General features: G+C 48.2%; 1 protein-coding gene across 2 annotated transcripts in view; it reads right to left on the reverse strand.

The window, feature by feature from the left end:
- Positions 1–9,872, reverse strand: part of SPAG6 (sperm associated antigen 6) — a 34,856-nt gene extending 24,984 nt beyond the window's left edge. The window contains exons 1-3 of one of the 2 annotated variants that reach the window (XM_015853303.2): positions 9,765–9,872; positions 9,579–9,674; positions 606–772 (exon numbers count right to left, since the gene is read on the reverse strand). In XM_015853303.2, coding sequence (XP_015708789.1) covers positions 606–772; positions 9,579–9,674; positions 9,765–9,789 — 288 coding nt within the window. In that variant the 5' untranslated portion in view covers positions 9,790–9,872. Of the gene's footprint in view, positions 1–605; positions 773–1,566; positions 4,089–9,578; positions 9,675–9,764 lie in introns of those variants that run through there. The other variant, XM_015853304.2, reaches the window with a different exon arrangement.
- Between the last annotated feature and the right edge of the window lie 2,885 nt (positions 9,873–12,757).

Genomic DNA, 12,757 nt, shown 5'->3' on the forward strand with positions numbered 1-12,757 from the left:
TTAGGAATAAAGAACTAGAATATAAGGAAAAGCTGAAGGAAAGATGGCAAGAGGAAAGAAAGAGACACCATGAGATTTATTTGCAACACAATTGCGTAGTAAGGGATTTTTTTAATACAAATATCAAAATCTTTACTGTGTTTTCCTGTATCAGTGGTTTGATACTTCTTATGCTACAGATTTCCAAGTGGTTATGTGTGGAGACACAAACTGAACATCCATAATGAAAAACTGACTATGTATTTTACAAGTGTTCAGTATTAATGACAAATCTCAGTCAGTTTTCACTACAGATTTCCAATTGTCTCAGTTTTTAAGAGGGACTTTTTATAATGTATTACTCAACATTTTAAACCCATAACAATGCCACAAGTGTATTTCTTATAATGCACCGGGAGGTAAGATGAGATTTTAAAGTCAAACTTGCTTAAGCTCAAAGTTATACACACTGATCTCTCAGGAGTTCAAGCACGCACACTCTCTGACTTTCACACACCTCTTGCTATGCTAGGAATAATAGCAGATAGCCAGTACAGAACGATTTCCCTTTAGCTGTGCAGCAGTTTAAACAAAAATAATTACTTAAGTGAACAATGATGCCTTACATTCTTCTCAGACAATGAGCACACGAGCGATGGAAGAATGTCTCCAGTCACGACTGCCTCTGCCAGGTCATCGTTAAAGTAGGCAAGTCTCCCGAGAGCCAAAGCAGCCGTCTGTTGGATAGTTGGCACCACATCCAGCAAAAGAGGTCTCAGCAAAGTTATTACACCTGAATTACACCAGGAAGAGAAAAGCTCACGTGGTAAGTGGAAATTTTTCAAATCATTTATTCTGAACTTTACATCAACTTTACTCATAAAAATCTATCAAATTATTCTTCCAGGTAATGAGAGCTTGTAGGAAATGCAGGTGTTCCACTGAAATGAAGTTGGCACGTGGACAGCACTGCTGAAGCATGGCAGGTTTTTTTGCACATTTTTTCATAGGTAAAAAACAACCGTGAAATATTAAAAAAAAATAATCACACATATAAATATGGTATATTCAAACATATATAAAATACATGTTAACGAAACACATACAGGAAATCCCATCAGGAGGTTTTGGTGATCTCCCACTGCTATGTCACTCCTCCAGCCTGTGACAAGAACCTCTGCCTTGAATTATGCCAAATGACATTCCATCTATTACAAACTACCATTGATTCAAGGGCCAATAGCCATGAGGTCTTACACTCCAGATACAAGAACTGAAGTTTGGTGGTGGTGGTGCCACCTTTTTTTTTTAATCACATCAGTTAAACATGAAAGAATCCTGAGGATAAAATCCTCATGTATCCTGAGGATACCACAATATGCACACATTGTTGAAATTATAGGTGAGGTAAGCAATTATGACATGAACCGTTAGCTGTTAGAGCCCAGAAGAGTGTTTTCAAAGATAAACGTTTGGCTAAAAATGGGAAACAGCAGGTGTAAACTTTCCATTCAAGCCACAGGAGGGAGGAGGTCACAGTGCAGCTCTTCATGAGTTGTGCATGGAAATGTGCACTGCAGCTCTTACCTGTGCTCTGGAAGGGGCACAAGCCACGAGGTGACACCATGTGCTGGTGACCAAAGGTTATTCCACGGAGTATCAATGGAGAAAACTAAGAAACTAGGGACTGAATGATTGTAAAATAAAACAGCAAGTGAAATCAAACATATTCAGGAAAGCCGATCCCAACGTCCCACAGCGATGAACTCTGAGCACATCGCTATTGCTCAGGAGAAAGGTCCCACTGCTAGACAGGCAGCTCCATGGAGACACCAGCTCTCTGCTCAGCCATGGGAAAATAATTATGCACACAGAAGTATACAGGGATATGGAAATGAAAAGATGCCAAATCAGAGACCATCACTATGTTGCTGTATAAATCTGTTCTGCAATTCATACCCTTCCCTAGAGCAGAACTGGAGAAGGCTCAGCAAAAGGCAACAAGGGTGACCAAGGATGACCACTCTGTACATAGAGGCTATTTCTACAGTTAAACTAAGACTTTTCAGTACAGATATAAGAAAGATATATGATGTTACATAAAGCATATGATTTGTAAGATCTGAAGAGAGAAAATTATTTGTATTGCAGTTCTTTGAAAGCAGTGCCTCTCTAAGAGCCAGACGTACAAATTAATACTGCTGAGCTTTATAACTCAGCCAGAAAGCAATGCTCCATGGAGCTGCAAAAGTGCTATACCAGAACCCCAAATGACTCAGAGCTGCAGTTAAACCTCCGTATCAGCTGCCTCAGTTCTTTGCTCTTTCCACTACATTTGTTTGCATCAGATAAAGATTTAGCTGGCTGACCAGGGAAGAAAGCAGTACTTCCCTCCTCAAGGGCTCATAAGCTTCCAACTACCAAAGGCCTTTTGGTGCAACAGTCCCATAGCAAAGGGTTCACTGCCTAATGGCAGATAGCACCTGGATGTTGAGGAGACGCAATGAAACAAGGACGAGCTGACGGCATTAGAGTAAGGATTAGGCCAAAGAGATGGAAATTACAGTAAATTATACCTATAGCATACTTCTGTATAGAAAGGCATCCTGAAAAGAAGAAAAGGATGAAGTACTCAAGTAGCAGGGTGATTCTCACTGAGGGCATTTATGTTAAAACCATATCACTCCCAGTGAGAAGAAAATAACTTAATAGTCAACAGGAGGCTCTAAAAAAGAAGGATGAAAAGTGAGAGTGAAAAACTAACCAAGGAGGCTGTGCTGACACCACTGAGTTTGCTTTAGCAAGGTCAGAGCTGCAAGCAAGCTGTGCGTGGTGGTTGCAGCCTCCCAGGATGTTCACAAGTCAAAGCACCACAGGTTTGGTAGCAACATACAATAAAAGGGAAAGTGAAATGAAATTGTTCTTTCTGAATAGCACTAGAGAAGTACCAAAAATAGCCATGGCCATAGCATGCATGAGTTGAATGTGCACATAAAGACTATGGAAATAGGACTGCAGTATGTCTGGGGCCCATTTACACTCCTGTCAAAGCCACGGGACCGAAAAAGGCCTCCTGTGCAGCAGCAGATAGAAGCTGGTCCTCCAGTTCTGTGGTGCCAGTGTGAACTCATTGAGCACTTTGCAGGAATCCCTATCTAAGAATGTGGCCATTTTACTGGTATCCTCACCCAGAACCTTCCAAACAGCAGGTATGGTCTCAATAGTAAGTTACACTTCATTTCAGGATGGACTAAGGACTTTAAAAGACAAAACAGAAGTGAAAAATAAAACCAGAAAGACACACAAGTTGGTGTCAATGCCATATATTATCTATGGGGAGCTGATCTTCTAGTAAGTCACCCGCATCTACTTTCTACAGGAAAGTATCACCTTGTCCTTCTCCCTAATGCAGGCACACTCAGCCTACAGGCCACACGCAGCCTAGCACAGCTGGCAGCATGGCCCAGACCCATCTGCCCTCACATTTCGATACACTGGCTAAGCACAGACCTATTGAACAAAGAAAAATATGCAGCCATGCTTCCTGTTCTGATAGAGGGGTTTGAGAATAGGTTTCAAGACTGCCAAATAAATAAATAAATACTTGAAACTGAGAATTTTCAAACGGAATGTATGGAGTTACAATCAGACATTCAGCTCAAAAATCTGACCATGTCTCTTTACTTTTATAAGACCTCTCTTAACAGAGAAAAACATTCCTCACTTCACAATCATGCCTTACTGATCAAAAAATCTCTGACCAAAAGCTTGAGACCTCACTAAGGATTACGGCCATTGCCATCAAACTAGGGAGAATGCGTTAGTTTCACAAAGGGAAGGTCACATATACCACTAGTTCTTGGGTTTTTGCTTGTTGTTGTTTTAATAAAAAATATTAAAGATTAAAATAAGTTTTGTTACTTACATACATGAACTATATTGTACATTTTCTGAAGGCTGCCCTGAAAGTAATGCCTCCTATTTTATGATGTTGGCCCACAACAGCAGAGGTGGATGGGGGTGGTATGGCAGCAGTGGTGGAACCTTCCCACCAATATTCCACTGCACATTGCTGCTGTGTGATAGATGGCAGCAGAGGGGCAGTCTGACAGAACAGTGTCTGACATGGAAGCACATAAGAAGAAAAAGAGTGGAAATGAATTCCTCCACGTGGAAAAAAATGGCACCCTTTGACATTCATCAGTGCATAGCTAATGGTTGTGACTATATTGAATGATAGTGATTTATAGCTGAGAATTTGTTCTATTAAACTGTGTTGTTGTGCTGTTGCTATCAATTGTGGTTTCCATGGAAATAAATAGGAGGCATTACTTTTGGAGCAACCTTTGTGTATGCAGCCCAAGACAATTTTTGTTCACTCAATGCAGAACAGACAAGCCAACAGTTTGGACACTCAGGTGCTAATGAGTTTTATGATCAGACACCTTCAGAAATTCTTACAGGACCCTCACACTGTTCCAGCTCTTCACACTACTCCTGCTTTACTGAAATACTGCCAGGCAGAACAGTTGTAAAGACATTACATTTGAACCTTTAAGGTAAAATATGAAAAGTAGACTCGTTTTTTTTTTAAGTAGGTTTAACTGACAAAAAATAGATTGTTAGAGCGGTTGGGAATAAAGGTAACATCACAGGGTTCTGTCCCTAGAAAAGCCAAGGTGGCACATTCAAGGCAGTCTCAAACTTCAGTGACATTTAAACAGGGCAGAGTCAGCCTATAGCAAAGGAGCCCATGAGCTAAAGCCAGACATTATAACATGTTTTTAGCCTGCACAACATACCTCATCACTGCAAAAGGTAATACCACATGCTAGACAGCTTAAATGGATGTACATCTTGAGTTTTCCTAAGTCTGAGACTTACATGATTTGCATTTTCAAGACTGGCTGACACAGATTTCACTTTTCAAGATAAAGGCTCTTTAGCACGTTCTAAAATGCTGCCAAGCAGTGTGTCTCACCATGACCACCACCAGTCATTTCTTTGTAGAATAAAGCACATCAAGTTTGCTGATGACATCTGAGTGTCAGCGCGAACATCTTACTGCAAATTATTTTAGGTGTCGCAGCTGAAAGTGAGGATAGAGACAAGAAGTGGGATGGGAGTTACTGTTTGAAGAAAGCACTAAAGAGGAGTTGATAGAAGAGTGAATGGATTGTAAAGATCTAGGAAGGAATAGAAATTGTACATCTTCAGTAAGCCACATATTTCTCTCCATAGCACTTATAAGAACAGGTAACTTTGCAAATCTGAGAACTGCTGCTTAGCAATGATCTCCACTAAAACACCTGCAGGGAAGCAGAGATGAGCACCTTTCCTTGTATGCTTCTGAAGACAGCGCTGGAAAGGACCACTGTGCCCACCAGACAGAGCTGCCTGCCCCATGGCCTGCACAGCTGCTTTTACATGAGGTACTGCTGCTTCTGCTGAGCTCCTCTACTTTATCTCCTCTCTGAGCTCCTGTCCTGAGCAAAGCCTACCCGTTCTGTTGAAACAAGTCCATGCCAGGATTTCTATCAGCTTTATGACTTAAACACCTTTAAGACTGTCATACAGAAAAAAAAAATTGGTAAGAACCTTCTAGCAATGTCTTCCTTCTTCTACCACTGACCCACACAAATAGGGCCACAGAGCAGGCATAGCAGCATTAGTGCCTGATACTTTAGGAGAACTCTTTGGTCACCTTCTGAAGGAGCCTTTTGTGACAGAAGCAGGGAATTCATTAAGTCTAATTCAAAGGCAGCAGCAACACAGAGTTAACTAGAAAATAAGGCTTTTGGACTGTTAGACTCGATTTGTTTTGGAAGAGTTCCCACCAGCAACTCAGAAACAAGGTAGCAGAAACTACTGCCAAATATTCTCTCTTGCACCACATAACCTTGCCTGACCTCGGGCAAGGACTGAGTCCCCCTTCCATCCTCGGTTTCCCACTCAGAATTGTTTCAAAGAATGTCACACTTGGGAGCTGAATCACCCTTAACACGCTCCTCAAGTGGAGCTGTTGTGCCCAGGCCTGATGCACTTCCTTTCAGCAAGCAAGAGCTGGCTGCTGCCTATCTGGAAAGGAGGTCGGAAAAAAAGAAAAAGGCACACTCGGGGCAGCAGCAGATTCCAAGTTTTTTTCATTCCAAGTTTCCAGACAAACAGTTACTACTCTGGAGATAGCAGACTTCATTAGGGCTGCTTTGTTGGGTTTGTTGCTGTTGTTTTGTTTTGGTTTGTTTTGGTGGGGTTTTTTTTTGGGGGGGCGGGGGGTTTCTTGGATGGTTTTTGTGGCTTTTTTTTTTTTCCTTGGGGGGAGGGGAAGGTGATATATACATTTTGGGAATGCAGCTTTTAAAACCCACAGCCAGTAGAATAGCTCTGGGGCTGGGAGAACAATCTCAGCTGCAAAGGAAAAAGGCCATGAAAGAGGAGGAACCCTGCCACATCCCAAGGATTTCCTACAGTACCCTCCTTTACACTGACATTTCAGAAGTTGGCTCCTACAGCCCTGAAGGCTGGTCAGCAAGTAGGCATAGCTGAGGAACAGTAAAGTGGAATGAATCTGCCCAAGGTATTAGAAATACAACACTGGCAGAAATGAGAAGGAAAGCCAGGTGTGCGGGATGCCAGCACCCAAAGTGCCAGGTTCCTTGGCCACATGGGTACAGGTTTCTTTTTCCACACCTCAGACTTAGCCTTACCTACAACACACACAGCCCCTAGAAAGGCAAAGAGCTGACCTCATAAGTATCTTTAAGGTCAAAGACTAAATTGCTGAACTAAAACTGTTTCTTAATTATAATAATATTCTTAAATAGCTTAGACAATAAGAGCAAAGATCCCATTATCAGAAACTCCAATGCAAAAATAAATAAATACTTAATTCAGACTATGGAAGAATACAAAAAGTGAACCCACATAAATAATACAAGTCTTAATCTGATGCATTTATTAATGCTGAAATGTAAATGTTTCTATCAAAATAATATTAATGGAACAATTTACAATGTTGCACCTCTCAATGCAGATGAAGAAAACAGAATCAGGCCCTCAGGAACCACCAGCCTTCAAAACGTGCTGGAACCAGTTCAGATATTCTCCTGACATTTAGAAATGACCAGAAGCTGCCTGAATCTCAGTGCAAGAAAGAGGGCTCAAATTCATCAGCCACTATAACTGAGAATGGTCAGCTTCTTGCAGAGGAGACAGCACTCAACATGGCATTCCAGTACCAAACTTGATGAGCTGCAGCTGCCAGAGGAATAGATTTATTCCTAAAATATATTTTAAAATCTGTTCTTTCCAGAGTAGCTTCTCCCAACAGGATCCCTCCAGAAACAAGATCTGGTCAAAGAATTGCTTGTTACTGTTCCAAACTTACATTTACCAAACAGAAAATTTTTAGGAGGTTTAGAAAAGAATTTTCTCCCAACAATCGATCAATTAAACAGTCAAAGGACAAACCTTGCAGCTAATATTCATAGCAGTGTTTAACCATACGAAACAAATGTAACAAAATCAAAACAGCAAAAATGAGAGTTGTTGGAAAAAAAACTGGAGAACGTCCTCCCAAAGGAACTGCTCTGATGGTTCCTCGCACAGTGAGGACAAGAACAGCGCTAACATGTTTCTCTCTTGTGCAGTGTTAGAGATACCCAGAGATACCTCCACAAAGAAGGAAATGGTCTCAAACTTTTCTTTTTCACAAGATCCTAAGTATTTGTCAAAGGGACTGTAAGAAATGGAACCAAATGTTTAATCCTTGAGCACAGATCTTTCACAGTTGCCAGCATGAGTTTTAGCTGTTCCAGAAATAGAAGCCAACAACAGAAACGTAGAATACAGAACAATTTAAGGCTCGGTTTTGTTTGAATTCACTGTGAGCTGCCTTCTGCTTCTGCTGGGAAAAACCTAAGCCCTGATAACCCCTGAGATCCAGCAGGAGATCCAACCCTTCCAAGTGCCCCAGGCTTCCACAGACAATGAAAAATGACAGCGGGCAAAAACTTCCTGCATCCTCTTAAAACAGTGAGCTTCCCAAAGAATAATTAGCTTCCTTTACCAGAATAACACATAAGCCCCCCAACTCGTTTATATATGGATTTCAACAGAGATACTTGTGTAGACAGGCACCTCTCTTTCTCAGGTTGCTGCCATGGAGTGCTCTGCTGGTCACAGCAGCACCTCACTGCTTGTGTTGGCTCTTTCTGACAGCACACAACCACCTGTCATTTAGAGCAAGGTGAATAAGCTCGTCTATTGCATATTCAGAAAAGATCAGGAGAACAGTTATCAATTTAACTGTAATTTCAGTTTTAAGTTTTAAAAGCACAGGCTGGGGGGAGAGAGTAAAATGTTTGTGGGCCTCAGTCACTCAAATAAATAGGAATAGGAAAGACTGTATTTGTAGACATTTCTCTCTCTTCTAGCAACTAAAAATCGATTCCAACCCTGTGGAAAGCAGCTCAGTACCAGGGTACTGCTTTCCATCCTCCTTGGCTCACAAAAGCACATTTACACATGGTGACCCCAGCACAGAACCTCATGCAGCCAGCTCTCAGACCAAGGCAGTCTCAGGCCTCTCCGTGATTATTTCCTCCTCACAACAAGGCACTGCTAAGGAAAGCTGCCCACTGGACTACAAATGACTATTTTAAGTGCACACAATACAATGGAAGTAAAATTAGCTCGGCACTTTGACTGCTTTCTTAAAATAGAAATTTTCTGCATTTTTTAAATGCTGTGAGAGCTGCTTCCAAACGGGAGCTCTGTCTGCAAGCAGACAGAAACCAGAACTGTAAACGGGCACAGAGAGGCTTCTTCTTATAAGTCCTAAACTACATTGTCTCTATAGGTGAGATGTCCCTTCGGTAAATTGTGTACATTCAAGCAGTGGCACAAAAATACCAAAAAGATTAAAAAGATTAAAAACAAGAAGAAGGAAAGAAAAACAGATGAAACAAATGAAAAAGCAAAGAAACGGAGCAGCACAGTGGGGCGGTACAGCAGGCCCATGTAAATGGCTGCTTAACCGAGAGATCCTCAGCAAAACCATTTTCACCGAGAGCTGGATTCCCGGCAGCCGACAGCAGGGAGGATGAGCGGCATCGCTTCTCCTCGTGCGTTTGTTCCCCCCGCGCCTCGGAGGATGCTGACAGCTGGACGGGATGCGGGACACGAGCACTACGAGCCAAGCCGAGAGAAACCGAAGCGCTGCGGATTGGCACAGCACTGTAAGCCCAGCGCAGCCCTTCCCGAGCCGTGGGTCAGCTCGCTCATCACTGACCGCTTCTTCTGCCCCGCTCTCTCAATAAGCCGTGGGCAGCTCTTCGCACAGCCGCCCTTTGGGTCGGGCACGCACTGCAGCGCGGCACCCAACGGAGCCGCCCGCACCGGGACGGCAGCCGCCGTGCCGGGATCCCGCGGTGCGGACCGAGGTACGGAGAAGCAGAAGAAGCGGATCGAGCTTTTCCCTGCAGCAAAAAGGACCGGCGAGACGGCGGATCCCGAAATAAAGGCGTCATCCAACCGCGGCCCCGGGACAAGCACCGAGAGCCGCACCGGGCGACCCGCCCCCAACGGCCCGTCCGTACCTGCGTCCCGCAGCGTCCCGATGTTCTGCGGCCTCGAGGACAGCTCGGCCACCGCCTGCACGAACTGCGTCCGGGCGCGCTGGTACTGCTCGAACACTGCGGGCGGCAGCGCGGGGGTAGAGAGTGAGAGACTGAGAGACTGAACGCCCGCCCGGCCCCGTCTCGCAGCCCCGTCCCGCACGTTACCTTGCAGGACCTGCCGCTGGCTCATGGCGGAGGCTCCGCGCTGTGTACTCGTCCCCCCGGCAACCGGGCGGGCGGAAGCGGGGCGGGGGGCGGGGCGGGGAGCGTCACACCTGTGACGTCGCCGCCCCTCCCGCCGCTCCCCGACCCGCCCCCCGCCCCGGCGGGCAGAGCGCGGGGTCCCGCGGGGCTCGGATGTGGGTTGAGCTGGAGGGGCCGCCCCGTGCGGTGGGTAACGGGGCCAAGTTGTGCCGCACGGCTCGGAACTGGGAGGGAAAATCCATCGGAAAAGTTGGGACAAGTGTCGGAAAGTCGGCCAAGTTTGAAGCCCCGGCTGCTCTCAGCGCTGCTCACGGTGTCGCGGCCTTTAACGTCGCTCCCCGGGAGCAAACAAACGGAGCGGGTTTGGGGCGACGAGGCGGCCGGGATGGGACCGTTTGTCACAAAAATAGTTGGGGAAATTATCGCCATGTGGAGCCGGGAAGGGAACAGCTGCTGAACACATTGCCGTGCGCTCAGTTGTGTTCTGAAGCGAGCCGAATTACTAAGAAATAAATAAACAAACGGTGATGAATGGCTCGCGGGGTTATTTTCCAAAAGCAGCCGCGCCGATCGCCGATCGATTCATTTCTCTGTTTAATTGAAGCCGACGTTCGGAGCGGCGCAGCCCCGCACCCAGCGGGGCCGTTGCGTGGCCGCAGCAGCGCACGGGGCGGACGGCACCGAGGGGGCAAAACGCGGCTGCGGAAACGTCACCGGAGTTGTCGCAAAAGTACCGAGAACGGAAAATCGCTGCTGGCGGTGACGTCGCCGTGAGCGGGCGCGTCGCCTTCAGAAATAAACAGGGACAGGGGGACGGCCGCCCAATGTCCCGATCGGTACCGCGTGCTCGCTTGCTGGCTGCTGTGCCTTACCGTCACCTTTGATTCCTTGGGAAAAGTGGCCGCAGGGCGCCGGGACGCAGCTTTTTTCCCCTGCCCCGTGGACGGTAAAGGTGTTCGCTGGGCTCTGGAGGGCCGAGACGCGGGGTGGTGGCACGGCCGGGGGTGTTCCGCCGCTGTCACCTCTCAGTTGGTGCCCCCCGACAGCCCGTGCCCGGCGGTACCGCTATGCTGCCACTTCTATTTCGACACCGGCAGAAAGAAGGCGACGTGTCCCGCCGCACCGCACGGCGGCTACGGGCTGTCCCTACGGGATGCCCCCACGGGGTGTCCCCGTGGAGTGTCCCCGTCCGGCAGATCGTTCCGTCTCTGAGCGCAGATAGACTTGCAAAAAAGAGATTTTAAAGCGTGCCGCTGGGAGGACGACGCGCTCTGTCCGGGGTTTCCCCCCACGGTTCGGGGTTCGGGTGATAGGGTTGCTGAATGGGGGGTCACGAGTGGTCAGACTGTAGAGGAATGAGACGCTCCATCGCTGAGCGGAGTGTGTGCAGCCCGGGATAGGTCTTACACTACAAGAGAAATATTTGAACCGTTGCAAGAAATGATTTAATTTTCCAGCCCAGGTCGGCTTTGTCATGACCATCCCGGCTCCGGGCGGGACTCCATCAGGGCTGTCCCGCAGCAGCCTCTGCTACCGCGGTTCCGCATGGCTCTCAGAGGCTCTCGGTGTCCCGAGGTGCCAACCCGCGCTCCCGGCAGCGGATTCCATTTGTGGGACCCTCCAATGGAACGAAGTGGTTCTGTGGGGCGAAGGCATCGACGTCGGGGCACTGGGAAGAGGACTCCTCTTTTTTCCTCACCGAAGAGGACATTAGCATTTGTCTCCGCGGTTCTACCATCTCACGGCTCCTGCCGGTGGGGAGCGGTGCGTCGCCGCCGCGGTGGGCAAAGGCAGAACAAAAACGATGAGAGAGAAATTGATGGGAAATGGGCAGAGTGTTTCGGGTTGCCTGTGGGATGGGGCCAGGAAATGCCAGCCGCCGGGGCTCAGCCCTTTTACCGCCTGCGGATGGTTGCACCCCTGGTTTCCTGCGGAACCTCCTGTTTCTATGCATTACCATCAAAATAATAATAATTATAATACAAGATAAATATTTTTAGACTGTCCAAAACCGAAACCCGGAGCCGCGTTTGTTCGGGCAGAGGAAAGGAACGAGCTCTCCCTTCGTGTCCACCGCTGAGGTTATGGTTGCAGCCCGCGCGCTGCCCGCACATCCTTACGGGGTCCCACGGTCGCTTCACCCGCCCCAGCCCCGCGCTGCAGCCGCGAGCAGCTCGCAAACGAACGGGGGAAACGCCAAATCTGAGCGACGCCCGGCGCCCGCCCCGTCCGCCAGCTCCACCGTTGTCCCCGCCGCTGGAAGACGGGGACCCTCCGGCGACGCGCCGGTGTGCGGGAGAAGGTGGAACGAGAGGCACCGGCAGCAGAACGAGCTGCAAATCGCTGTCGTGTGGTTGCCACTAGCAACAAAGCAGCTGCACAGCCTGCGAGCCCCGAGCACCTCGCGCGGAGGTGGCGAGGGAAAGGCCGGCGCGGGGGCGCCTGGCTCTGCGGGCGCGTCGCGAGGGGCGGCGGGATGATGCCCGGCTGCCCAGTGCGCGGTGCTGCGCGGATCTTGCGCGGGTCCCTTTCGAATCTGGCGCAGCGCGGGGGAAGTTCCGCAGGCGCGAGGCGGGGAGCTGCGCAGGCGCAAAATGGCCTCTGCCCGGGCGGAGGCCGCGCTCCGCTCCGCTCCGCGTCGGCGGAGATGCGGCCGCTCCTGTACGGCCGGTAGCGGCCCCGCCGGCTCCACGTGGAGCGATGCGCGGCCGCCTCCCGCCCCGTCTGCGCGGCCCCGAGGGCGGCCTCCTTCTCTTCGCTGTCCCGAGGCTGCGCCCGGTCCGTGCCGCCCCGCCGCTCCTGTTCGCCCTTCATTCTCCTTCTTGTTATTGTTGTTTGTTATCACCGCGGTTGTAAAACAAACGCGGCACCGGAGAGATGGTGAAAAAGAAAGTTTGTAGTTAAATGAAGGAAATCCGTTTCAAGTACCCAGAGTAGAAGCGAGGACGTTAAAA

This window comes from Coturnix japonica, chromosome 2, assembly GCF_001577835.2.
Source record: "Coturnix japonica isolate 7356 chromosome 2, Coturnix japonica 2.1, whole genome shotgun sequence".
NCBI classification, from domain to species: Eukaryota; Metazoa; Chordata; class Aves; order Galliformes; family Phasianidae; genus Coturnix; species Coturnix japonica.